General features: G+C 51.9%; 11 protein-coding genes across 11 annotated transcripts; 4 read left to right on the top strand and 7 right to left on the bottom strand.

The window, feature by feature from the left end:
• Positions 1 to 661: 661 nt before the first annotated feature.
• On the bottom strand, positions 662 to 2,867 carry BKA58DRAFT_453989 (uncharacterized protein; the record flags this gene model as incomplete). The annotated part of the gene is made up of 3 exons (XM_046174495.1): positions 662 to 1,793; positions 1,844 to 2,545; positions 2,592 to 2,867. 3 exons carry the CDS (start codon positions 2,865 to 2,867, stop codon positions 1,017 to 1,019), a joined length of 1,755 nt encoding a protein of 584 aa, XP_046027131.1. The 3' UTR covers positions 662 to 1,016.
• Positions 2,868 to 2,876: 9 nt separating this feature from the next.
• BKA58DRAFT_379323 (HotDog domain-containing protein) lies at positions 2,877 to 4,711 on the top strand. The gene is made up of 4 exons (XM_046169803.1): positions 2,877 to 3,485; positions 3,540 to 3,788; positions 3,839 to 4,020; positions 4,068 to 4,711. Exons 1-4 carry the CDS (start codon positions 2,983 to 2,985, stop codon positions 4,634 to 4,636), a joined length of 1,503 nt encoding a protein of 500 aa, XP_046027130.1. The 5' UTR covers positions 2,877 to 2,982; the 3' UTR covers positions 4,637 to 4,711.
• Positions 4,712 to 5,120: 409 nt separating this feature from the next.
• Positions 5,121 to 5,877, bottom strand: BKA58DRAFT_116767 (uncharacterized protein). The gene is made up of 3 exons (XM_046164049.1): positions 5,823 to 5,877; positions 5,479 to 5,639; positions 5,121 to 5,389 (listed from the first exon to the last, which is right to left on the bottom strand). The coding sequence occupies exons 2-3, from the start codon at positions 5,529 to 5,531 to the stop codon at positions 5,218 to 5,220; spliced, it is 225 nt and encodes a 74-aa protein (XP_046027129.1). The 5' UTR covers positions 5,532 to 5,639; positions 5,823 to 5,877; the 3' UTR covers positions 5,121 to 5,217.
• Positions 5,878 to 7,345: 1,468 nt separating this feature from the next.
• BKA58DRAFT_116723 (Endonuclease/exonuclease/phosphatase) lies at positions 7,346 to 8,448 on the bottom strand. The gene has a single exon (XM_046164048.1). The coding sequence runs from the start codon at positions 8,169 to 8,171 to the stop codon at positions 7,374 to 7,376; it is 798 nt and encodes a 265-aa protein (XP_046027128.1). The 5' UTR covers positions 8,172 to 8,448; the 3' UTR covers positions 7,346 to 7,373.
• A 2,414-nt stretch (positions 8,449 to 10,862) lies between these two features.
• On the top strand, positions 10,863 to 12,142 carry BKA58DRAFT_453985 (uncharacterized protein; the record flags this gene model as incomplete). Its single annotated transcript, XM_046174494.1, has 4 exons — positions 10,863 to 11,051; positions 11,105 to 11,408; positions 11,465 to 11,663; positions 11,713 to 12,142. 4 exons carry the CDS (start codon positions 10,863 to 10,865, stop codon positions 12,140 to 12,142), a joined length of 1,122 nt encoding a protein of 373 aa, XP_046027127.1.
• A 392-nt stretch (positions 12,143 to 12,534) lies between these two features.
• Positions 12,535 to 12,816, bottom strand: BKA58DRAFT_310606 (uncharacterized protein; the record flags this gene model as incomplete). Its single annotated transcript, XM_046167297.1, has 1 exon — positions 12,535 to 12,816. One exon carries the CDS (start codon positions 12,814 to 12,816, stop codon positions 12,535 to 12,537), a length of 282 nt encoding a protein of 93 aa, XP_046027126.1.
• Positions 12,817 to 13,644: 828 nt separating this feature from the next.
• BKA58DRAFT_116666 (aquaporin-like protein) lies at positions 13,645 to 14,886 on the bottom strand. The gene is made up of 2 exons (XM_046164047.1): positions 14,300 to 14,886; positions 13,645 to 14,172 (listed from the first exon to the last, which is right to left on the bottom strand). The coding sequence occupies exons 1-2, from the start codon at positions 14,750 to 14,752 to the stop codon at positions 13,717 to 13,719; spliced, it is 909 nt and encodes a 302-aa protein (XP_046027125.1). The 5' UTR covers positions 14,753 to 14,886; the 3' UTR covers positions 13,645 to 13,716.
• Positions 14,887 to 17,672: 2,786 nt separating this feature from the next.
• On the top strand, positions 17,673 to 20,259 carry BKA58DRAFT_116505 (uncharacterized protein). The gene is made up of 2 exons (XM_046164045.1): positions 17,673 to 17,940; positions 17,989 to 20,259. Exons 1-2 carry the CDS (start codon positions 17,850 to 17,852, stop codon positions 20,160 to 20,162), a joined length of 2,265 nt encoding a protein of 754 aa, XP_046027124.1. The 5' UTR covers positions 17,673 to 17,849; the 3' UTR covers positions 20,163 to 20,259.
• BKA58DRAFT_379305 (uncharacterized protein) lies at positions 20,259 to 21,213 on the bottom strand. The gene has a single exon (XM_046169802.1). The coding sequence runs from the start codon at positions 21,074 to 21,076 to the stop codon at positions 20,357 to 20,359; it is 720 nt and encodes a 239-aa protein (XP_046027123.1). The 5' UTR covers positions 21,077 to 21,213; the 3' UTR covers positions 20,259 to 20,356.
• Positions 21,214 to 21,739: 526 nt separating this feature from the next.
• On the bottom strand, positions 21,740 to 22,460 carry BKA58DRAFT_310975 (heterokaryon incompatibility protein-domain-containing protein; the record flags this gene model as incomplete). Its single annotated transcript, XM_046167318.1, has 2 exons — positions 21,740 to 21,809; positions 21,874 to 22,460. Coding segments are annotated over 2 exons (657 nt in total), but the record flags the coding sequence as incomplete, so codon positions are not given.
• A 1,173-nt stretch (positions 22,461 to 23,633) lies between these two features.
• BKA58DRAFT_437140 (uncharacterized protein) lies at positions 23,634 to 23,970 on the top strand (the record flags this gene model as incomplete). Its single annotated transcript, XM_046173462.1, has 2 exons — positions 23,634 to 23,698; positions 23,754 to 23,970. The coding sequence occupies 2 exons, from the start codon at positions 23,634 to 23,636 to the stop codon at positions 23,968 to 23,970; spliced, it is 282 nt and encodes a 93-aa protein (XP_046027121.1).
• Positions 23,971 to 24,093: the final 123 nt, after the last annotated feature.

The following is a 24,093-nucleotide window of genomic DNA, read 5'->3' as shown; positions in this document are numbered from 1 at the left end:
GTCTGTGCCCGATAGCCGAAATTGATCACCTCCCGTGCAGCTGGTGGGGCGCGAATCACGTTCAGAGATGACCTTGACGGTGGAGAGCGTACAACATCTGCAGAACATTGTCATGCCGTCTCGCAGTTCTCGCAAGCATGTCACACAAAGAGCCGCTGAGCTCCGACACACGGCAGCCGCTTTCGCTTTGCCGGCTGCTGATAATCTGGTAACTTTCGTGAGTGTTTGGATTCCGAAACGAAACTTGGTTCGCTTAGCGCAACCTCGGCAGCGGAGGACGCGATTTATTGGACATCGGCGACGTTGAGTGACAGGAAAGTTTGAACGGACATGTTTACGCCACGCGGTTCACTCCGGAAATACGAACGAGCCAGTTTGCCTGGTACAGAAGGGGTTCTGGTAGTGGAAGTTTCCTCGAGTCCGCCCCACGGCAGTTGGATCGGAGGTGAGTAATCGTTCTGTGGAGGCGCGCGCCGTCAGGGACCAACTTGAGATGTACAGGTCCTTTTCCTGTTGAGTGCAGGACCTGCAGGATGATGTACAGCTTTAGCCACCAGCCAAGCCACCCTAGAGTGGAGGAGGACTCCGAAGTAAGGATGACCGTCTATGTACACGATTCATGCTTCGTATTGCGAGGTAGTGGCGGAGTCTTCGAAGGGCATTCCTGGAAGCCGTGATCTACCTACACGTTCATCATCCGATTGCTGACTCGATAGATGGTCGACGATGGGCCCATGGGGTAATATCCCCCAAAGTCAACCCATATACCATGGTACAGCCGGTGGCAGAATGCAGCAACACAGGGTAGTTCCGTGACGCTCAATAAGAGAGCAGACTATGGAAAGCCACATTCAGAGTAATCGGATATAAATATCTTCGGAGCCATAACAACGACCACGTGATGCTGCCCTTCCTCAATGAAACGGCTGTTAGCTCGCTTCGGCCGAAAATCTATACGGCCGAAACTCTATCCTGTAACCACGATGCTAGTAAGCTGGAGTGCGACCCCTTTGTAGCTAACGGACTAATAGTAGGTCCTCGGTATGATCAACGTCACCTTCATATGACACTTGATGTGAGAATTCGTGCTCGGAGTTCGTCTGCTGTTGCGACGGATGTTGTAAAGATTGCGATGTACCCAGGCAGCATCGTGATGTCGAGGCAATTGACTGCTGAATAGACATGTCAGGTGTAAAGAGTGGATATATAGCTGGGCTCCCGGGTGTGAGGAGCTGTCCATTTGCTGAACACGCTGCGGCCGATATTTCGTTTAGGGAATGTGAGTCGAGAAGTAGGTCGTCATCATCTTCGCAAACATCGAAGAGCAAGCCTGGACTGCGGAGAAATCGCCCTTGTTGTTGGGTCGCTTGGGGATCCGCGGTCAATGCCGACTCATCCTCGAAACACTCGTGCAGGCCGTCAGCTTGGAATGATGTAGTGGGCTGAGTATGATGCCAGGCTTCTTCCTCTTCCGCCAGCATGTCGTCAGAGGCTGGCTGGGCTTGTTGAACAATAGACGCAACACATGCTTTGATCGGGGCCATGGGCTTATCGAGCAGACTTCTCTGGGACTGTACCCACAATTGACTTGCGATGACTGATTCAGCTTCAGCAGCCTCATAGTCTGCGTCAGGTATCCTGCAATATAAGCGATCTGGCGAGACTTGGTGTGCAATCGTCTTCAAATCCTTAATCTTGTCTCTTAGCGAGATGGATGTTGCCTTTACGCCGCCGATTCGACTGATGGAACAAGCGATGGTAGGTAGGAGATGAGCTCTTTGGGACAATGCCTGCTTATGAGTAAGTAATGCATATAGAACCAGAAACACCGTCTTCTCACGACTAGGTATCCGGTCTTCCATATCGCAGGAGCGACATCGGCCAGCCCTAGGCGGAAAGTGCTCGCTTTGGCCTTCAGTCCAATCGGCGCCTTGCTGAGAGTACCAGAAATCGACAAACGCAGCGCTCCGTCGACCATGCTGGCGATGTCTATCTGTTCTGGCAATTTAGGATTCGTGACCGACTTTCGCCGCATCGAAGAATCGTTTGTCGGCCGATTGCGCCTTCGTTTCGATGTTTCGGCCTGTTCAAGTGACATTGATTGAGTCGATACCACACCCTCTGTAGCTGGTCGTTTCCGTTTCCCGTACCCAGGAGCCCTCGGAGCGGTTGACGTGCGATTCATATATCCAGCAGGCGATAAGTCCTCGCGTTCAATCTCGTACAGAATTGCATCAGAACCCTCTTCTTCTGGGGTCGCTACCTTTCGCTCACCCAGGGACGAGGTTGTTCGTTTCACTGCGGGCCTCCTACGCGGGCTTGCCTCGAGAATTTCCATGCGCATGCGAACGGACTGAAGTGAGACTGACGCGATTCCCTTGGGCGGTTGAATATCTACTGCTGGAACATCCGAAAAGATTCGGTGACGCTTCTTTCCTTCTTGCAGACCCGTGATGGGGGCGTGATTGATGTCCAGAAGTATTGCCCCGGGATCCACTGCTACATCTGATCGATGTGTAGGCTTCAACATTAGCTGATTCCAGACCTGTGATCTGTCAATATCATCCTAACGTAAGATCGATTGTGCTTACTTTCGCATGAAAAACAGCATTTGTGAGATCTCGCAATTGCGCCTGAGGCAAGGGCTCATCGCGTAGACTGAGCTTGATTTCGATGTGCATGTCATGTCCACGGCTCACCCATACAGTTCCAGACTTCAACGCGTCCAGGTATTCGGCTGATGTTAGCTTCTGGAGGTAAGTTGCATCCTGTTTTGGTGAGACGGTGATGAATGTTGTGAGCCAAAGCTCGTGATCAGTGGCAGGTGAGCTGAGTACTGCGCGCCCGAGCTCTATCGATCTCGACATCATTGCCCAACCAGACTCCGATCTGTGGAAGAGGCGAAGTCGGCGACATGGGCATTGCAGAGATTGATGGGGGGCAGGGTCTGAAATTGTGGTGTATCTCTGTCGGTGCCAAGACATGGGTTCGGCAAGCAGCCTGAGGGTGGTTGCTTCCTCGCGGGCTCGGGAGTCCTGCAACCTCCACCCCTCGCGTCGCAACATGAGTAGCCTCACCAGCAACGCGATTCGGCGCGTCGGTCACGCCGCATTGTCACGGAATGCCGTCTATCGATCGTCAGTGGCAGTGGCGAGCTCAATTGGTCGCAGAAATTTACATTGCAGCCCCTCGCGACGCACCGATGGCGTCTTCCGTGAGCTCACCTCAATGCGCGTGCGCACCCCATGGATAGAGGCTTTGCGCCAACAGCAGTCGGAGGGGAAGCAGCCTACGGAGCCTTCAGGAAAGCCCGAAATACCCAAAGATCGCAAATTGACAGGGAAACGTATGAACGAGAGCTACCACTCCGTTGTACTCCCACTAGCCCAAGACCCATGGATACTCGACACATATCTCAACGCCTCAGGGCATATACGGCTCGGAACCATCTTCATGGATCTTGATGCTCTTTCTGGCATCATTGCGTAAGCGTTCAACGGCTACGCGTAGTAGCTGACCTGGTCTGAATGCTGCAACAGGTACAAGCACACTGGAGACGACGTGACTACTGTCACGGCTAGCTGCGACCGCATTACCATTCACTCCCCACTAACGGAGATATGCGATCTAGAACTTTCTGGCCGCGTGACCTATGCGACTGGCAGAAGCAGTTTGGAGATCACGATGCAGGTTGCCAAAGCGCCTAAGAAGGGCGAGCAGACCAAAGACGAGGATGTCTTGATCAACTGCACCTTCACCATGGTCTCTCTAGATCCAGGCACCAAGAAGTAAAGCTGAATCTGGTGGGTAATCATTCTGGCAGCTAACTCGTCTGTAGGCCCGTAAACGTCAATCCTCTGATCGTCGAGACGCCCGAAGAGAAGCGCCTCTATGCTCTGGGCGAGCGAAATTCGAAAGTACGAAAGGAGCGCCGAGATACCTCTTTACTCAAGCATACGCCGAACGACCTCGAGAGCGATCTCATACATGCCTTCTGGCAGAAGCAATTGCAGTATCATGGTCAGTTCCGTTTCTTCCAATGCTCTTTGCCTAGCTAATGATAACAGACCCCTACGACGACCTGCGCAAACCCGACAACGTTGTCTTCATGGATGCTACGCGTCTCCAGACCGCCACAATCATGCAGCCGCAATACCGCAATCGACATCATTTCATGATCTTCGGTGGCTTCCTTCTCAAGCAGACCTTCGAGCTCGCTTTCACTGCCGCCGCAGCCTTCGCACACGCCCGCCCGACCTTCGTCTCCCTCGATCCTTCTACGTTCCAGAACCCAGTGCCGGTCGGCAGCATTTTATACCTCACGGCTACAGTCGTATACACAGACCCGCCGCTCATCGGCGCGCCGGACGAAAAGGTCGATGATCAAGCCGAATATACACGAGTGCAGATTAGGATTGACTCCAAGGTGCGAGACGTGGAGCATGGCCACAGCAAGCCGACAGGGCAGTTCAACTACACGTTCACCGTGCCGAAGAACATTAGGGTCATGCCAAGGACTTATCAGGAGTTCATGATGTATATCGATGCAAGGAGGCGAGCTGAGCAGGTCAAGCGGACACTGGAGGAAGGATACGGTGTCAGCCCGAAGACAGCAGAGGACAGTCTGACGGAGTGAAGCCTCGATGGCACATGTCATGGGCATGAACAAGGCAGGAGTCCGGCTCATCACTGTACAGCATGCGATCAATAGTATATCCTGCATTCCAGCTTATACAAACAGTATCCAATAAATTGATCAAGGTCCAAATACCCCCGAACGCCTTCCCAAAGAACCCCATCTTGAACAAAGCTTAGAAGCCTGCCGATGCGCCCGAGTGCGCCTATAACTCAAGCCAGATAATGAAGAGGTATAGCGCGTCCAACACAGGCCCAAAACGTGAAAAGGAAAGTACCGCGTGGGATTGATGCTGCATGCAGCATGCACGAGGCTGACTGTACAGGACGTGCATCAACAAGGCGGTGAGCCTCATTCGACCAATAGCTCCAGACGCGACGCGTGCCATCACAAGGCTAGGCACAGTCAAGTCCACGACGTGTAAATCGTCCTGCAGGGCAAGTCAACTCCATGCCCCCGTCCATGCATTGCAACCCGCCTCCACGCACTTCTTCCCAGACGAGACGCAGGGCAAGCATGTGGAGTGAAGTCGAAAGTGAAGCGTACCGTCTCGATCCTTGCAAGCCGACCGAGCCGGCTATCTACAGTTCATCCAACTCAAACTCCAACGCCACATCTTCCGAACAATCAGTGCAGTAGTAATTCGAGAAGCCGCCGCATTCGATTTTCATCTTGGAACACATGTCGATGGACCAGGCGTCGTAGGAGTAGCCGGAGAGGAGGCGCGAGGAGCAGACTTCGATGCTGTTGGCCCTGCGGAGGTGTTAGATTCACATTTAAAGGTGGTGATGGAGGGATTGGGTTTGGGGGTTGTGGAAAGGGAACGAAAGAGACGGGCGTACCAGATGTAGTAGTCGTGGTTACAGTAATACCACGAGTATGTGTACGAGCACATCTTGAATTTGATACCAGATTGTTCGTAGGGATTGGTAGGGTAGGTATTCGCGACGCGCTTGGTGAGAACCCGATACTGGTCTGAATAGTAGTGTTATGTGTAACGATGCTATATACACGTTAGCTGACCGCCTCTTCCCCTGTAGATCCATCTCCCCTTGGGATATGTATGCGTTCTGTGGGTTGGTCTTCCGCGGAACGTGGATGTGGAGTGTGCAGTTCTAGACCCTGCAGTGTAGTCGTGGCTCCAACGGATGTGTATGCGGGATCTTCTTGTTTAGTTGGTACGTACTTCTAGATAGACTGCTTCCAAAAAGGAAATATTGATGCTGAGTCGAGGAATTATGCTCGTGCTTTCTTGATGTCCTGTACTTCAAGTCGAATCTAACAACGATACAGATAGCTTCAGTTCAAACATTCAAACCTCGGGATATCACTGCATCTTTATGCTCATCACTTCTCTGACTCTTACCAGGAGCTTGGGCCGACGGCTCATTGCAGATACGCCGATATGCTTCATGGCATTCCCCCGGATTGGCTGATAAGACGACGCGGTGCTTTGCAACCAATCCAACCAACCACACGTTCGTGTCATCCAAGATGGGAAGCCGAGCCGGGGGATAGATCCATGGCCCATGCTCGAGGTTCGGCTATGGCGTGGAGAAGGCGGTGGAGGAGCTGCGCATGTCAGATTGATGTGGTTTTCAGCTCTGGGCCTGCTTCTTGCATCTACATGGAGGGCTGGAGTTGGGACTCTGTTATCTCGTGGCTAGTGGAATGCGTCGCTTGACAGCTCAAGTGTAGCATTCCGACGATAGCGAGTGCAGGAAAGTGTCAAGAGACCCCAGAGTTTCCTTCTCGCCGACGACCGGTTGGACCCTGCGTCTGTCCGCGGGACCTGCATGCAGGGACCTCAAGCTAGCCGTATCGGTCAGCTTCACTTCTCATTGGACAAGGCAGACCGGAACGAGCAGCTGTAACGGCCTCCGGCCTCGAGATAACGATAGCAAAGCTGTTTGAGATGGATTGTATGACAGTCGTGTAGGATTTTGAAAGGCTGCTCAGCGAGAAGGGTTAGGACTGCGATGTCTCGAATGTTCACGCGACGAAATGCATGACCGAGACGGAAGCAGAGGTAATTGAAGATCATACAGGCCGAATCTCTTTACAGAGACTTTCACGCGATCTGCGTCTCCTCCCGCGTGTTTGACACTCGCAAAGTTCTATCCGGATCGTTGCTCCCGAGGTCGTTGTGGCATCGATCAAAGGCCTCCTGCTTCGGTGAAGTCGGTCGGGCTTATCGGCTAGCGTGCGTTAACCGATAATGCTTGGGGTGTCGGCATCGCGCTGTCTTCCAGCTTCCAAGGTTCTCCAGCATCGCGAGATGAAGTCAGCCTTGAAGGTATCCAGGGCTGCGATGATGCGATGCCGAAACCCACCGTGTCCTCGTCACGTGTCGCACCGTTCCCAACGCACGCGCCCAGAATCTCCGTCCTCATCGCAAAACTGCCGGTCTCGCCGAGCAACATCCAGGAAATCGCCCCGTCTTTCTAGTCGCAGACAAGACGGGGGCGTCGCATCGTCATCAAATCCGGCGCCCCGATGGCTGTCGGGCCTGTCGCACCGCAATGCCGAACGGTTTCGATGGTTTTCAACGTGTATTGCCTGTCTGGGCAATGTTGCGCTCATGGTCCGACGGTGGTGTCGCACGTCGGGCGGCCGACCCCGAAAATTCACGGGCGTCGGCGTTGTTGGAGAGCCATCTTCGGCCGACGGTCGCGAGTAGGAGACGGATGAACGCTGTGTGTACTGCATGTCCGGAGACTTTGATGATCCGATAATTTTAGCGTTTTGTTGAACCACCACATCGTTCTGTTTGTGCTCGGTCTTCTGCCCACCCAACGTCACACCAGAGACCCAGATGATCGCTGAAAAGCGCTTTCGACCCTGATCCTGCTACGTCGACCGATATCTCTCCGCCACAGATTCCTAACTCGCTCGTTTGGAGGATGCTCATGGCTGAAGGATTAAGGTTCAGCAGAGCAACTTTGTCCAGCCGGTTTGGTGGGAAAGACTGTTCACCGTATATACCCCAAGTGTGGCCTGGATCATCTGGATGAAGCTCTTCCCACGCATCCATAAGACCGTTGGTGCGGACAAGGTCGTCATCTTCTGGAAGAACGCAATTGAAGTCACCGGCGATGATCCCATGACCAGCCGCACGAAGGTACAATGCGCCGACGGAGACTTGATGTGGCCTGAGTGACGGATTAATTGGCATCGAATCCAAGTGGACGTTGATGAGTCGAATACGGGTTGGCCTTTTCCCAGACTTTTGCTTGCTCAAAGAGTTGAGGATCAAATCGCAGCACTGCGCGTCTCGTCCAAAACGACTAGGCAACGCGACCCTCCAGATGGCGCCTAGTTGGATATCACCGGTGGTAACCCAAAGCTTAGATACCAGGGTGATACTGATGAACTTTTGGGTTCCAAAAGCCGAGGCATCGACATCGCTTATGTACCAGTTTTGCGGTATCCAGAAGTCGCCAAGTAGGGCTGCAAGACCTTCTCTTGATACCTCCTGCAGGAAAATAACATCTGCAACTCCTGTGGTTTTGATGACTTGTAGTAGTGCAGACATACGAGATTCTGGCAGCGGTGCATCTGCGTTCACGTTCCAACTCACGAGGCGGAAGGAGCCTGCCCATTGGTGTTTGACGCCAGGCTGAAAGGTCTTATCGCTGGTGAAGGCAACCACTGGTCTTGGTCCAAGTTGTGCAACCTCTGGAAACGGGGCGTTGCTGTATTATTTGTTGGTAAGGGTGTCTCCTGCCACCATGATTGGATGTGGGTGCGCACTTGCGATAGCATCGCAAAATCGTGCTGGTGGTGTTGTGGGGGAGCGTGAGGCGCAGAAGGGTGGTTGTGTCGTTGCTGGGGTGGTGGCACGGTAGGTTGAAGCGGTAGGTGTCGTCGCAGCGGCGAAGAGATGAGGGATGTGGTGGTCTGCAACACATGCTCACTAATCTCGAGGGAGGTATTGCAACGTATTGCCGTTGGCTGTAGTAGTTTAGCGCTGATACTGTACCAAGGTTGACTCTTCGGTGAACAGGTAACAACTTGGGTACGCTGCGGTCACATCCTCCCTCGCCGTTAATTTTCTTGTAACATCTTGGAGACCTCGTGGAGTTTATATGCTTTGGATATCGAGTTCCATCTGTTGGGTTTCATGGAAATGTTTACTTGATGAAAGTTATCTTGTTTTCACACTGTTCAGAGCTATTGCAAGTAGGTTTCGTGACTTCTTGTACCTGGACATGGTATTGCCCATGTCACAGACCGAAACACGTCTACTGGGGATACGTCATAGGCTCTGTCGCTCTCTCATCTCCTTCCACAATGGTAGGTACGAGTTGCCTACGCAAATGGCGATTAGCGTTGCGCTAGTACCAAAATAGTATTTGCTGCATACGTTGTTTACTACTCTCACCTCTGGCCTCAGTCCACGCAGGCGACTCGCATCTATTCACGCAGGCGAATCACTACACTTTCATGCGGCTACGCATCGCACTTTCACGCCGGCCGGCGTCTTCAAGCATAAAATGGCCGCCGACATCAAGGACACCGCAAGCCAATCCACGTTCCGAGACGTCGATGAGATGTAAGTAGCAAAGACCTGTGAATGTTTCCTTACTAATTAAGTTAGTGCGCGCGACAACTAACGCAACTCCTCTCTCTTGCGTCTTCCGGGAGGAATTCGCAACCGCGTCTACGGTTACACGTTCTACGGCACTGAAGTTGTTGTTAAGTCACCGTACGTCGACTACCCCACCCTACCCCAGATCAGTTTTCCCTTCTCAGTACTCGCGATCTGCAAGCAAATCAATCACGAAACATCTTGCATCTTTTGAATCATGTGCATCATTAATGGCGAGCTACTATTCTGCTCTACCCTTCTTGAAGAGACTATGGAAGGATCGACCTCCGCTCGCATAACGTTACTTGTTGTCGATGAGGATGTAGCGCGCGGTCCATGTTCATCATCAATACGGCAGACGTTTTCGAAGCTGCGGAAGTTGTATGTGCAGAACTTCCCCTTCAACGGTGATACAGTGAGTGTATTAATCGGCGGCGATACAGCGGATGTAGTAACCAGTCTCTCTGCTCAAGGCATAGAGGTCGAGTGTAGAGATGCAGAAAGATATACAGAGCTAGAGGAATCTGAAAGGCCTGCATACCTAAGCGAGGAATTGGAGGACTCGGAGGAGGGATTCTGAGGCATGATCAGTGCGCCACCTTAGTATATTTCATGGCAATGAACGCTACAAAGCTTGCATTCAGCGAGCATGTCCAGACAAGCATCATAACATGGCTCGATATGAATGCGTTCTAGCTGCCGCGTTCTGGAAACAAGCGATCGGACCCCGTCGGAGACTAGCGATACACAGATGCATCATCATGAATACAACGAAGAATACGATGGATTTGAGTACGCGCGCAAGTAGTCGATCGCAAGACACTATCGTAAAAACTCATCATCTCACATCTTGTTATCTTCACGAAGTGAGGGAAAGCATTGCCTCCAGGCGAGCGGGCTTGCACTCTCGCACCTATGCAGAGAAGTCTTCATTACCTTAAAATCTTAGAAACCTTGGTTTGGTACTAATCGTGGTATGTAGCGCACCAGTTCGGTATCTTCCGTCCATGAAGTGGACCTCCATCGCCGCAATCCCTCGCCCCAAACCCGCGATCTGACGCAGCGTCAAAAAGATGGACCTTCTACTCGGAACACCTGCTCTTCAACCTCACGATTCGACCTGGAAAATCAGGTTCCCGTCTCGAGACATGACTAGCGGTCACTAGCCACCATCTAGACCCGGCATCAGGATCGCCGGCGCGGGAGATCGCTCCGCTAATTTTTCGGTACCATCGCCATGGCGTCGCTGTATGGATACAAATTGTGTCAGATTACTGAGGTAGCTCTCCTTTCTAGCAGGATTTTCGTTGTCTTGGTCGCAACGGCTGCATGTTTCCTCCCGCTACACCAGGGCACGGTATGAATATGACGCACCAGACCCTGCAGCGAGTCACTTCGCGGCTGTCACGATCGTTCCGGGCAGGGAAATGTCACTTCCAGAACGGCGCGAAATAGGAACGGGTGCATCAGCCTGAGTCGAAGGCGTGGTCTTCTATTTGATTATCTCCACTTCGACTGGGTATCTGCTGGTGCGGTCAACTTCGGCGGGGTCGTATAAAGTAATAGCAGGTTCCTCGAGATGCGAACTCATACTCAGTTTGGGGCTTTGCTATCCATATTCGTCTTAAACCCACAATGGCAGCACCCATGAACGATGTCGATCCATCCGCGAGGCTGATTGCACCGGACGGTCTACCACTCGCCATCATCGTCATTTCATCCATCTTTTTTACACTTTCCATCGTTACCGTAGCGTTGCGAACCTTTATTCGAATCAAGAAAAGAATCTTTGGCTTAGAAGATGCGTTCATGGTTGTTGGCACTGTATGTTGACACCAAGGGCCCTTCACCAATGGGATACTAACGTAACCTCATAGATCGCATACATCCCCGTTACAGGTCTTGCAATCTATGGCTGCCTCGCTGGCCTTGGTAGAATGAACGAGGATCTCAATGCATGGCAGCAGTCCGAAGCTATCAAGTACTACCTCATCTGGATCTTGGTGTACGTTGTTGCACTTGCCACTGTAAAATCTTCGGTGTGCATCACGATTAGGCGAATTGCATCGATCAAGAAGCCCATGAGAATCACCGTCTGGGTTCTACTAGCCGTCACTTGGGCATCTTTCCTTGTTACCTTTGTTGGAACACTGGCTTACTGCCAGCCAGTGCGGTCTTTGTGTGAGTAGGCCTGATTTGCAGCTTGCGAGTTGGACAAGACTGATCGATGTTTACAGGGACTCCAACTCTGATTATGAGTGGAGAAGGAGAGTGCGCTTCTGCGGAGACGTTTCTCATCATTGCGCACACTGCGACAGTGTCGACAATCTTGACCGACATGGCTCTGGTTGTTGTGCCGGCTATCATCTTGTGGAACACACAAATGAAGAGACAATCAAAACTCCAAGCATTCGGGCTGCTATCATTCGCCTCACTGTAAGTCCTCAGCCATCGAAGCAGCACTCATAGCCACTGACAATACCAGCGCGTCAATCATCACCATGATACGCATCCCATTCGTCAACAAATTCGAGTCTCAGACCAACCTCCCCTTCTGGGTCGCCCATATCGTCCTCTGCTCGAACGTCGAAACCGGCATCGGATGCTTTGCCTCCTCCCTCCCAGCCCTGCGCCACTACTTCCAAAGCGACCGCGACAACAGCACCGACCCAAACAGCAAGCATCGCGTAGCAACAACCATCACTGCAGGCGGTCGCTCACGACGACAAAGGAGAGGAGACAGCTACCACGGCCCCTCTGATCATGGCTTCAGCTTGTCGGCCGTACATCATGGGCGCGATCAGGATGCCTGGGAGAGGATACACGATGGCGCGTCGGATAAGAGCACGGCGCCGATGAATGACAAGAGGATTTATCATGATAGGACGTATACTGTTGATGTTGAGTCGGCTTGATGGAACGTTCTTTTAGCTCTTGAGAACATAGTCAGCCCTCAGATGCACCGCCATAATATCTAGAATCGATCCGGCGTAGGTCTTCTCTGTGCTTCCAAGATCAGTCACTCCAATAATTCGCCTTTGCCGTTAGGGTAAACAAGTACAGCGTCTTTGCCAAAAGTCTCCTTCACCATCTCGGTGGAAACCTCTCTGTCGCCCCCAAGCTGCCCATATACCACGATAACCTTCTGTACCCTAGTCAACGCCCCTTTGTGACCATGCGAGCTTAGCTGAAGGTTCCAAGCAACGCCATAACCGGGACGGACGAGCTCTATCTGATCGCGCATACATTTGACTGTATTGCGCACGAGTGTATGTATACTACTGTATATCAGATGAAAGACAGTGTTTTACCAGAAGTAAGGAAGAGCCTCATAGCGGCACTGAGTGCAGCTTTGCGCTAAGCTCATCGGGTAAGGTGAGTTACGCGGGCCTCGACGGTCGCGGCGCTGATGAATGAGATGTATGTTGTTGATATCGAAAGTGTAGAGATATATCCTGTTTCGGAGCTCGGCGGGGAGGCGCAGAAGAGGCGAGTTGCGCTGGTTTGCAGCAGGTTGATACTGTGTAGATGACGCCGGACGGCTACTGCGTCGTTGATACCGAAGATATATGACCACACGGTGTTTCATAGTTCCCTAGGTAGACGCAAGAGGGGTGAGCGCTGCTCGTTTCCCGCAGTGCTGTATTATGTTAGCAACAGGTATGTCGAGTTAGAAAATTCATGCATGCTATCCATGTCCTTAATCGTTGTGGTCTCCATAACATAGTTCCACGTCTATAATTTTGAGCGTTTGTAGCTAAAAGCAACTTGAGTAGGTTCTTCTATGTCTTATGAGTAGAGAAAGCTACTCAAAATCGAAGACGCGGTAGCATATATACCTGCGGGGATTGATCGGTATTCATGGAATGCGCTCAAGATCAGTCAATCAATATCAGACCTTGCTACCATCACATCAAGATACCTTCAAGGTTATCTCCATTTCACCATTTAACTAAATGCTTGGTTCACAACCATGAGGGCCATATGTCAGTGATATGGCGATTGGAGGGGGCCATAATTGGCTTTAATGTCTACATTATAGTGCGCCTTTGACTATCTTCCACGCACGCATGTGACGTAGAAACAAGCAGCCAATCTCAGCGCTCGCGCAAGCGTGATGTGAGGCGCTGAAGATGGCAAAGCTTATATCGCTAGCTACGTCTCCTCCGCCTCACGTGGAGAGAGGGAGAGAATTTGACGGAAGGCGAAAGCTTGAATGCTGTGTTCACTGTACGGAATGTAAATGCATCGCGAGAATTTCAGAAGGGAACAGGATGTCATATCAATTAGTAAAAAGATACCAGAGCCGTCAAATCGGCTATAGAGAAGTTCGCGAAGTCAAGTGACAAAGGAGAGAGCAAGCTGTGCCTACATAGTCTGTCCCACCCGTGGGACTCAAAACTCGATGACTTGCATCGACCCCAAAACTGCTGTACCAGCCAACAAAGAGAAAGAAAACTTGTTCATTACGTCGTCCTGATGCAGTCCGTCATATCTGCTCCCGCCGTACGAAATTGATAAGCGCATATGCTCCGCTCGCTACCGCTGCGCCCAACATCGGTCCTAGCCAGTATATCCAGTGATAGCTAGTGAACCCCACAACGACCGCAGGACCGAAGCTTCGGGCTGGGTTCAAGCTACCGCCTGTGAAGTAAACACTGCATATCTCGGCAATGAACAGCGACATTCCGATGTACATTGGTTTCGCGGATCCGGCTTCCAGCATGAGAATGCTCAGGACCAGTTGTGCGGTGACGAAAGCTTCCAGGAATAGACCTCGTGTTACCGAGATTGATGCGTCGAGCTTGGTATCGATGGTGAGTTCGCCAGGCAAAAGACCGGAGACGAAGCCTGCCGCGGCTATAGCAGCGATCATTTGCGCTATGATGGTTTGAAGCGCACGGTGCCAGTGGATCTTTCGTGTGAGCCATAAGGCGGCAGTAACCTGTCAAGCACCGCGTTAGTGGCTGTTATACTATATGTGTATGTTGCCGGTATATGTTCCCGATGTTGCGTATGGTGTTACCCAAGTGCCGGGAACATACGAACATAGGCTGCGCGGTTAAACTTACTGCTGGGTTGAATTTACCGCCACTAATGTCGGCGAAGATGGCGACGTTTATGGCTAGAGAGATACCAAACGCGAAGGCGATGTACAAAAGCTTTCCCACGTCCGGTATGGGATTCGAGCTGGCAGTCAAGTCGTTGGTGCCGGCAGCATTGAGTGCGATCTGAGTACCAGTGAAAGCCAAGGAAAGGAACATGAAAGTGCCAATGAGCTCTCCCAAGAAGGCTGTGGCCTCGGTCCGGAGGAAGTGATGCTTTCTTCGGTCTTCCGAGGGAGGTGCTGTGGAAGGCTCATGGAAAGGCAGACCGGTGTCTTTCTCTTTGTCGTGGTCGAACATAGTGTATGGGTGACTAACAGCAGTGATTGAAGAGAAGGGCCTCAAGGGGATGGGAGGTGAAAGCACGATGGCAAGAGATGATCTCTGTTTGCAAGAAGCAACGTGCTTTTCGAAAGCCATTATATCTGATCACTGAAATGGGAGGAGTAAGGTGGGCACTCCCGATTTTCATATTCGCCTGTGCGATCCGTGCTCCCGTGCCCACCTGAGAGAGATCATGGTTCCGTTCTCCTGGGCTGAACGTTGTCTGCTTGAACCCGCACGAGCCTGTTGTTGGAGTTGGGATCCATGCACCGCGCCAGGCCAGGAAGCGCTGATGCATTAGTGGGATGTGCGTTCCGACTGGTGTGCCGTTGTGGCGAGACTGGAGAGTCAAAGTATGATGAAGCTAGGACGGAGAAACGTCACGAGGGTCGTCTGACCCCACGCCACAGCAACTCAAAAGTGATGAGGATTGTCTTCTTCGTCGGGATAAACCACCTTTTCCGAACGCTACTGGACTCGAGGTGGTGCAGCAACGGGCAGCGCTTCGTCTATCGGGAACCATCCATGGCACGGGATTGCCATCTCACCGCGCGTCAATAGCCTCACTGTTGGTTTGAGAGGAATGAATGCGATTCCTGCGAAAATGGTGTGCATTGAAGTTCCAGCGTTGCCAAGCGTAGAGCCAGTAGCCAGGCACGGCCATTGTTTTGACAGGTCGTTCGAAACGTTGGTCGCTCCATAGTACTATATAGACGCGTGCTTCGCCCCCTAATGGCGGCTTCAGGAAAGGATGTCAATCAATGATTAAAGCGATAGTTGCGCAGAGATGCCTGTCAAAATGCCAGTGTTGGGTGCAGAAGCGTGGGGTGGGGTGCTGTAGTGCGCAGGTGTGTTGACGGATTCGCAGCGAAACACGAAGCCTCAGTCCGCGGAACTCGTGTACAGATTGCTCTCGTAAGTGCGCTTTGAAGGCGACGCGTGGCAGCTGATTCCAAAATCCTGGGAAAGACTCCAACATTGCAATCGCCCTCTTGCATGAAAGTGGAGAGCTCTTGATGCGCTTCTAGCGCGCCGACTGCCTGCGTGAAGTCAGTTGCTGGAATCGCAAAACTTTGTACTATCGACCTATTTCCACATGTGTAGTCCAGTTGCGTTGGTGTGCGACGTGCTCAGGCCAACCCTGGTCTTACGAAAGTTTGGTTCCGGTGCACAGGACTGGCGTTGTACGCTTAGGCTGATCATCCGCCCACAGCCAAACGTAAAATGACATTCGCTGGGGAAGCAGTACCTCCTTTACAGTACAGCGACTATCAACTAGTGTACAAACGAGCTGACGTTAATTGGGATTTACCCCACCTAATTTTGATAAACCGCCGGCATTCAATAGTGAACAAGCTCTTTCATATCGTACGTTTGCGCTACCAAAGGTCGTCCGAGCGCGTGCAGGAAGTCTGTAAATTTTGAGTTGGCCGTTTGCCTCTGCAAATATTCCAATAGTAGGAGGGTCCATGTGTTCAGTCTCATGTTTGAAGACAAGACTGTAGCGACCTCGAGCATACTGCGCATGCTTGCTAGTGGTGCCGTTATCCGTGACGATTCAGACAAGGTGTGAGCTTGTAGCGAGATGTTGACATTTCCGCCACAATGCGCATTCAATCGCCTGATGCAGCACATGCGAAGCGCTGATGGCTTTCTTAGTATCGCCCTGCCTTTGATGAGTAGTTTCAGAGCCGCTGCAACAGCCTACGATGGGCTCGGGCCGAAGTTTTGAATCTAGCGCGCCGTTTCACTCGAAGATCGCCGAAACAGGACATACGAATGACACTTTTGAAAAGGCCATATATGGTCGATGCGATGCTATGCGAGAACCTCGTAGGCGACTCAGGGCGACTCGGCTTTCCATCTTGTCGCCGGCCGAGGATGCTATGGGCGTGCCGGTCTTGATGCGAATCGCGATGGATTGAGCAGCGCTCATATATCAGACGGTTGCCTGGAAGAGGCGCGGACAGTATGTGATGAGCAGGCGTCGCTTTCATATGGCTGCTCACTCCGGTCTGACTGAGCTTGATCGCTCGTGAGTGGGCATGTTTACTTCAGACGAGCGTAGCGGGACCACCGCAAATTTCTGGAAGTTTGTATGGGCGAGTAGGTATGGATTCCCGAAATCGCAATGCGCTCCAGAGCAAAGAGCAGGGCAGTAGAGCGACTCCCCAGATTTGTTGACGGGTTCGTGGGTGGGAAGGTAAGGTGATGGAGGAATTTCCGAACCCTGCGCAAGCTACGGAACCTTGAGGCAGGGGCAAATTTCCACGATCGTTAGCGAGCCGCCGCCGAATATCGATTTGGGTACGTGGAGATCACGCCAAGAGCTAAAGTTGTCGGATACGAAATGGTACCATGGCTTCTCTTCAAGCTAAAGCAAACTTCATGATTGAGCGTTGAATAAGCTGCACCCTCACGGAGTCTCACCCTAAATGAATGCATGATGCCCATGCTAGTGCCGCAAGTACAGTTGTTAGACGTTGTCTACTGAAAGGCGTCAATTGCAAGGGATGACCAGTTGTCTTTCGTTGTCGACTAGGATGTCTTTGTTCTTTGCGGGTATTGTTTTGATGTCCGGCCTCGACAAGAATTGCTGCCATGAGCCGAGACGATGTGCCAAGGCGACGCTAGTGCCTCCCGCGCCAGGGGCATTGCGGGTCTCGCTCGCACGCGAGCTTCTATCCTCACATCCCCCACGAGCCTGCAGCGCACGCGGCACCCCACGTGCATGTTCTGGACTGCGAGACCCTGCAAGATGCAGGGCTAGATCGAGAACTCAAGGGCGCCCCTCAACATCGGCAGCAGAAGTGGTATGTTTCTCGATGTGTGGCTTGAGAACCACCAAAACTACGCGAGTTTGGGACGGAACGAGTCAAGTGGCTCGTCAGGACTTACCTTGTTGTGGTACTCAAGTAGCCTATTTCGATATGTGGCACGATTTTGCTCGATTCACTCAGCTACGCCTCGAGAAAGCCATGATGTTTGCATGCTTCAGCTGCGGCGACTCCGTCTTGCATGGCGTAAATTTGTTTGGATCGTAGTCAGGACGAACTCTTGCAAGGCCTCATCATGGATATATAAACATCCATAAAGGCACAGGAAGTATAGCCAGCAGCAACAGCAGCCTCTTCACTCATTCACCCATCCGCTCAGTCACTCTTTACGCTCGGGCAACCCACTATCTTTAATAATGAGGTATTCATACATTTTCCCTGCCGTTGCGGCCTTCGCTGTGGTCGGAGCTCAAGACATCGACTTCGCTGGAGTCGATGCTACACCTGGTATGATCTCTTCTGATGAACGACTGGTATCATGCTAACTAGAGATAGACCCGGTCATCAACATCATCCCGGGATTGAAAGAACAAGCTGTTCCTTTCGAAGTATCTGAGGCCATTGCAGACGTCGTATCCGAGGTCGTCGCTGACCCTCTTGATGTCAAGCCTGTGTCCGAGCCTTCCGCTGTTGCAGACGTCAAGAAGCATCTGAAGCGTGGCGCATGCGACCCAGAGCCCAGTAACCCCAACACTTATGGCTTCGACCTGTCGTCTGCTAGCAAGTTCCGCGCCGACTCCAAGATTGCCTCTGTAGCCAAGGGTGCTGCCACCCCCTCCGGATACTTCAATACCTTCACAAACTTGCAGGGTGCTAGCAGTGCCTACGGATACCTTGGCTACAAGGTAGTGGAGAGCTACGACCCCTCTCACTGTGCATCTGAGTGTGACTCCAAGGATGGATGTCTCGGCTTCAACATCTACGTTGAGCGCGATCCTTCGGCAAACCCGGGACCTGAATGTCGAGACCCCGAAGCTGTTGCCAACATCAAGTGTTCGTTCTGGGGCGGACCGGTCTACACCGATACTGCCAACAACAACGGACAGTGGCGAGAGCAGTTTGAGGTCGCCATCGCTGGAAGCAACGGTTACTCGTCTCTCACGACGCAGTCTGCCGAAGGCTACAAGCAGGTCGAGCTCAAGAACAGCGCGATCAACTCTCCTCTCGACTGCAACAATCAAGGTTCCTACATGGGTTACAAACTCTTCGTTCAGCCCGCATTCGATGCTAAGCTCTGTGCAACTGCCTGCAAGGAGCAGAACAAATGGGCAACTGAACACCCACCTGCCGATGGTAAGCCGCAGTTATGCCGCTACTTCAACACCTACATCCTGCTCAAGAACGGTGTCTCTCAGGGTCAATACTGCTCTATGTACACTCAGGAGTGGGATGCTTCCTTCGCCACGAACGATGGACAATACCGCGGCGACGATCACTACACTATCCAGTACAGCTTTGGTTTCACCGATGAGAGCGATGATGGTGTTCCTGTCTGCCCCAGCGACATATCATACCTCAAGTCAAGCGGCGACGATTTCTGCAGCAGCTACATTGGCTACTCCCAGCCGACTACGACTGCAACCGCTACCACTACTATCACACCAGCTCCACAGACTGCTACAATCACTAGAACGGTGACAAGCACCTCCACCTCTGGAGTTGCGATCGTCACCGCAGCGAAGTTCAACGGAAGACACGCCAGACGTGCGAATAACGGCACCGAGGTGACCAATGACGTCGTTGTTGACCCTTACGAGATCGCGATCGTAGCCGTCAAGACTCTCTCTCACGAGGACGACTCTAGCATCCCAAAACTCAACGACACCATGGCAGCAGAGCTCAACAGGGCCGTCGAGAAGCGTGACCTCGTCACACCGGCCTCTATCGCAGCCTGGCCCAGCAGCAAAATCTCGGCGGCTTGCTCTCAGGTCGCCACCGGCACCTCAACAGCGACCCAAACCATCACCACAACTGCCGCGACTCCATTGGCGACTGAGACCAAGGACTTCCAGACCGTAGTCGTCGTCCAAAGCACTTGCAATGTCCCTGCACCCAGGCCAACAGCCCCTTCATACACCAGGATCGCCGGTGGTGACCCATCAGAGGGCGTGCCCATGGTACCCGGCCCCGCGGACCGCGCTTACTACAACGAACAGTTCACCCTCAACCTGCCCTTCGCGGTCAAAATCTTCCAGACCTCGTCAACACAGATCAGCATCACTACTGGGGGTGTTATTAGAGTAGGAGACTACGTGTTCAATGCTTTCGCTGAAAGATTTTACATCTACGGGGGCTGGAGACACGGTATGTTCTACCGTGTCGATGGCAACATGGGCTCTCGCAAGATCCACTTCTCCTGGTTTGCGGGTACTTTGATGTGGGGACATGAGCGCTTCCACGTTACGGCTACCTTTGATGAAGCTAAGCCCGGTATTCTCACCAGCAAGGTCTTTGATACTTGGGGTCAGGTGGATAACAGACGTACCATCTCTGTTTCTGGAGCTGGCAAGAACGTCGTCTTCGCTCAGTCGGGATCGACCAACGTTCATGAAGGCCAGGAGATTACCTTCGATACTACCGGTGCCGGAAGCGTCTCTGCCAAGGACTTCGATCGTATCGACTGCTGCACAAAGACAGGCTGGGAGTGGCACGTTTGCTCTGAGGTTTAGTGTGCTGCACAGATTGACCTCGATCATCGACAGCTCGGTCGAGCTTCATATTCCCTTTTGCACATCCTATCACATACTGAAACATAGTATATCATATAATCTAGTAATGTAATGTAATGTAATCACATTTCGAATGAACTTGCGCGACATCCCGCCGTGACCTTCCCGTGTGCGCCGTCAACGCGTAAGGAATTTCACACTATCCTCAGCATTTCAGTCTCACTCTCTTCCCCCTCTCCATTCATGACCCCATGTAGATACGAATCACCGACGAGAGCGTACCCTTCACCACGTCTTCTCAACGCATACGGAATTCTGCACCCTGCAAAGAAACCAACACTATCCCCTACCCTGGCTGCAATCGGCACCAACCCGATCAAACCCAGTTTCGTAATACCAAACTGTCGCCCCTGCATCCATTGCATATGCATAGATTCAAAGTCTCGTTGGTGAGATTGTAGCTGCCCTTGTAGGACAGCCCAGCTTCTACTCCAAGCAATGTTGTACGTGTGAGTCAAGAGGGGTACGGCGAGCGGTACAGCAAATCGCAAAAACCAATTTCTCCTGCGTAGGAAATAGGTCAGGGCTGAAGAAAACGCTGTAGCGATAGCGAGATACCAAGCCTTTTTTATGGTGTGGCCGTAGCCGCGTTGCAATCCTATAACGCGAAGATGAGCGAGGTATGCGTCGAAGCCGCTTCCGTCTTCAGGTGGGTCGAATGCGCTGAAGGACGTGCGGTTGCAGCAGAGTGTGCGCCAGAAAGCTTCGTAATGGGACTCGCCAGTATGTCGGTAAATACCGTTAGTATCAGTATCATCGGGTCGTTGCATCAGTGCTCCCACGCGGAGGATCCAGTCGCGATAGCTGCAAATATCCTGTAGCTCGTTGGTATGGCGTAGCTCGACCTGGCTCATGAACTTCGGGAACGGGGCCGTATGAGTTATCGTATCGAGAACAGTACCGCGAATGTAGAGAGACTAGTAATCATGTCAGTCGACAGAGAAGATTGGGGCTTAAGTGCAGCTTACCTTATTCCCGTCTTCCGTCGGAAAGTGGATCTCGGGCTTGCGTTCAATCTCGGGTGATGTTGAAGGATATCCTGTCATCATAGGCGTGTACATAGAGTCCTGAATCTTGAACAAATCCACCACCCAGCTTGGCTCTGTGATTTCGTCGCCCTCTTCTCTTGTGAGTAATGACCAAATATCTAATACACTACCCATGGTGGCCTCAATCCTGCCATCTAAGAGCATGAGATTAAGCTCCTTCATGACGTCCTCGTTACTCTTGGAGTAATCCACAAAGCTCTTCTCGATGTCGCTTGTCAGACCCACTAGCGCAAAGACCTTATCTCGAGGATCCGTCGCATCGAACCTACTGGTCATCATGAAAAGGTACAGAGTACCGATCATCGCTTTCTCTCTACCGTATTTTATCGAGAACAGAACCGTCGCGCATGATAGCTTAAGTCTACCTGCCCATCGTGCATCTTTGTCGTTGAATGCCTTCACGGCCTCCTGAGTTCTATACACACAATTTATCATTTCCGACCATCGCGCGATGGCCTCGAGGATTGGGAAATCTTCATCCATCGTAGTCGGCCCGCACCAGATTGTCACCCGGCTTGCTAGCACAAGCTCTTGAATACTATAGACAAGTCAACATGGCCTTAAACCCTAAACAGTTTCTAGGAGAATCATTTGATACATACATCCACACACGGCTGAACCAAGGTCGTAGGAGAAATGCAGCCAATGCATCGAATTGTTCCTGTGGCAACTTGGGTGATAGCCATGCATCATAGTCTAACGCGACTTGACCAGTTGGCAGGATTGGATCGCCTTTTGAGTCTGCCCAACGCGCATTGATATTTTGCAAACACCTCAGCGCGAGCCCGTCGGTCGCTTCTGCTTCGCCCAACCATACGACCACACATTCCGCTTCGGTGTAGATTTTATCCATCATGCGAACCTGAGACGTGCGCTCGGAGACGTTGGACTGGTTGATACATACAGCGTCAACCCAGAGAGGCATTTGAGTTTCTCTGCGACGGTATTCGAGTAACATGGAATGCAAGTTGGGCGTTACTGAGAGAGGATGCAAGTTGCACGTTATCTGAATGGGGGAGTGGTTTGCGCCCCAACAGTATGATAGCGCATGGTAAGTAGTCAGAGTCGTGTCCAGACATGTTTCTGATAATGTGCATCGTAGTGGGGCCGATGGTTCGTCCGGTTCGACAGTGAGCAGGCGGATAGTTCGTCCTGTTAGTTCATGGGGATAGATCGCTGAGTTGGCCATCGCCAAGTAATGGCGTATGTCACCTGGGTGAGATCACTGAAGTAGTACGGGAAGATGGATGAAGTGAGAAGTTGTCGACGGGCCGAGGCTGGGTGACATGCCCTCGCTCAGCCCTGCAAAACCTGATGGCCTAATACGAGGTCGCACCATAGGCGGAAGGAAAGGTGAGCCGAAGATCTCATATGAAGACGCAATTTGTACATCATCTCGGCAAGGGACTCAATATACATTTCGGGGAGCTGCATCGCTTGTTTGGGAGGTGAAGAGGTGGAGAGCGATGGCAGGAGCTCCTGTCGGATAGCGAAAGAGCCCTGGAGCCCTGGAGCGAGAGATCGCCGGCGCTAGTCCAGATCTACGCTAGCATGGCCTTGTCTATCGACAGAGAATCAAGATCATGAGGCCCTCGTTGCGGCCTCCCTTCCACCAAGATCTTCCAGATGTGCGTACTGCATCTTGTCCTGTAACGAAGGTGACGAAAATTCACCAAATTCCATCCTGGAACGAGGTCCATGCACATGGACCTGAACAGCATCAACAACACTCATGACCACAGTTACTTACGAAGAGAACTTCGGGCTTGAGGGCGAAGCCCAGAAAAGAAACACCATGAAACATATAGCCAACAGATCAGCAACTACTTCCTCGCGAAACAAAGATTGCCTTTGACATAGAATACTTGGCTTCGAGGTGCTTCACTCGCACCAACAGCCCAAACCACGTATACCATCCGCCTGCCGTATGACAAATGCGCTTAATCCCAGTTCCATGGTATCACCCGCCAAAAAGCTTGCGAAGCTTCATGTACTCACCTCATCACAGTACCCTTGGTACTACATATTAAACTCCGCCAAGACGGCTACAGGAATTCGTATCTCAATACGTACCTATGAGCTATAAGACATCCTACTTGGATACATTAAAGGGTATACGCACTAAATGCTAGTGGTCGTGTACGGTATCACTGTTTCGTGGGTGAGATGAAGTGTAGCACGCGAACTCAAGGGCTTCGTGTATCGTGGTGATGACAGCAACCGTATAGTGTGTATATATAAGTCCTGCGAAGTGACAATCGCCTTTCAAACGCCTCATTGTCAAAAGTCTTTCTACATCTACAGCACAACTTTCAAACTCACGACCAAGCGCCTTGAATCCCCTCAACCGACATAACTCATCATGCGTTTCTCAACCCTCATCCTCCCCACCCTCGCCGGCCTCGCACTTGCCGCAGACCAATCGACGTAAGTCCAACCTTCCTCCCACTCACCAAGTACTCCTTACCAACAAACTCGCTAGCAACCCTGCCGCCTCCGCAACATCCGCCGTAGGATCAGCTATATCTTCCATCGCATCTTTCATGTCATCTGAGTCCGCAAAGACGGAGGCGAAAACCACTGCCACTGGAGCGAAGTCGACCGACGCGACATCAACGGGCGGAGCTGTTGCTATCGGTGCTGGAGAAGCTGGGGGCGTTGTAGTCGCTGCTTTGGGGGTTATTGCTTGGATGTTATAAATCCATTCAACGCGCACAAGGAGAGAAGGGTGATCAGAGGCAGGAAGGAATATAATGTGTGGTGTTGGATGGAGGAAGCAGAAATGTACAACAGCAGAAAGACAGCAGATGTGAAAGCAGGTT

The sequence above is a fragment of the Alternaria rosae genome (assembly GCF_020736505.1).
Source record: "Alternaria rosae strain MPI-PUGE-AT-0040 chromosome Unknown BKA58scaffold_3, whole genome shotgun sequence".
Classification (NCBI taxonomy): domain Eukaryota; kingdom Fungi; phylum Ascomycota; class Dothideomycetes; order Pleosporales; family Pleosporaceae; genus Alternaria; species Alternaria rosae.
This window is presented reverse-complemented; position numbering and strand designations above follow the sequence as displayed.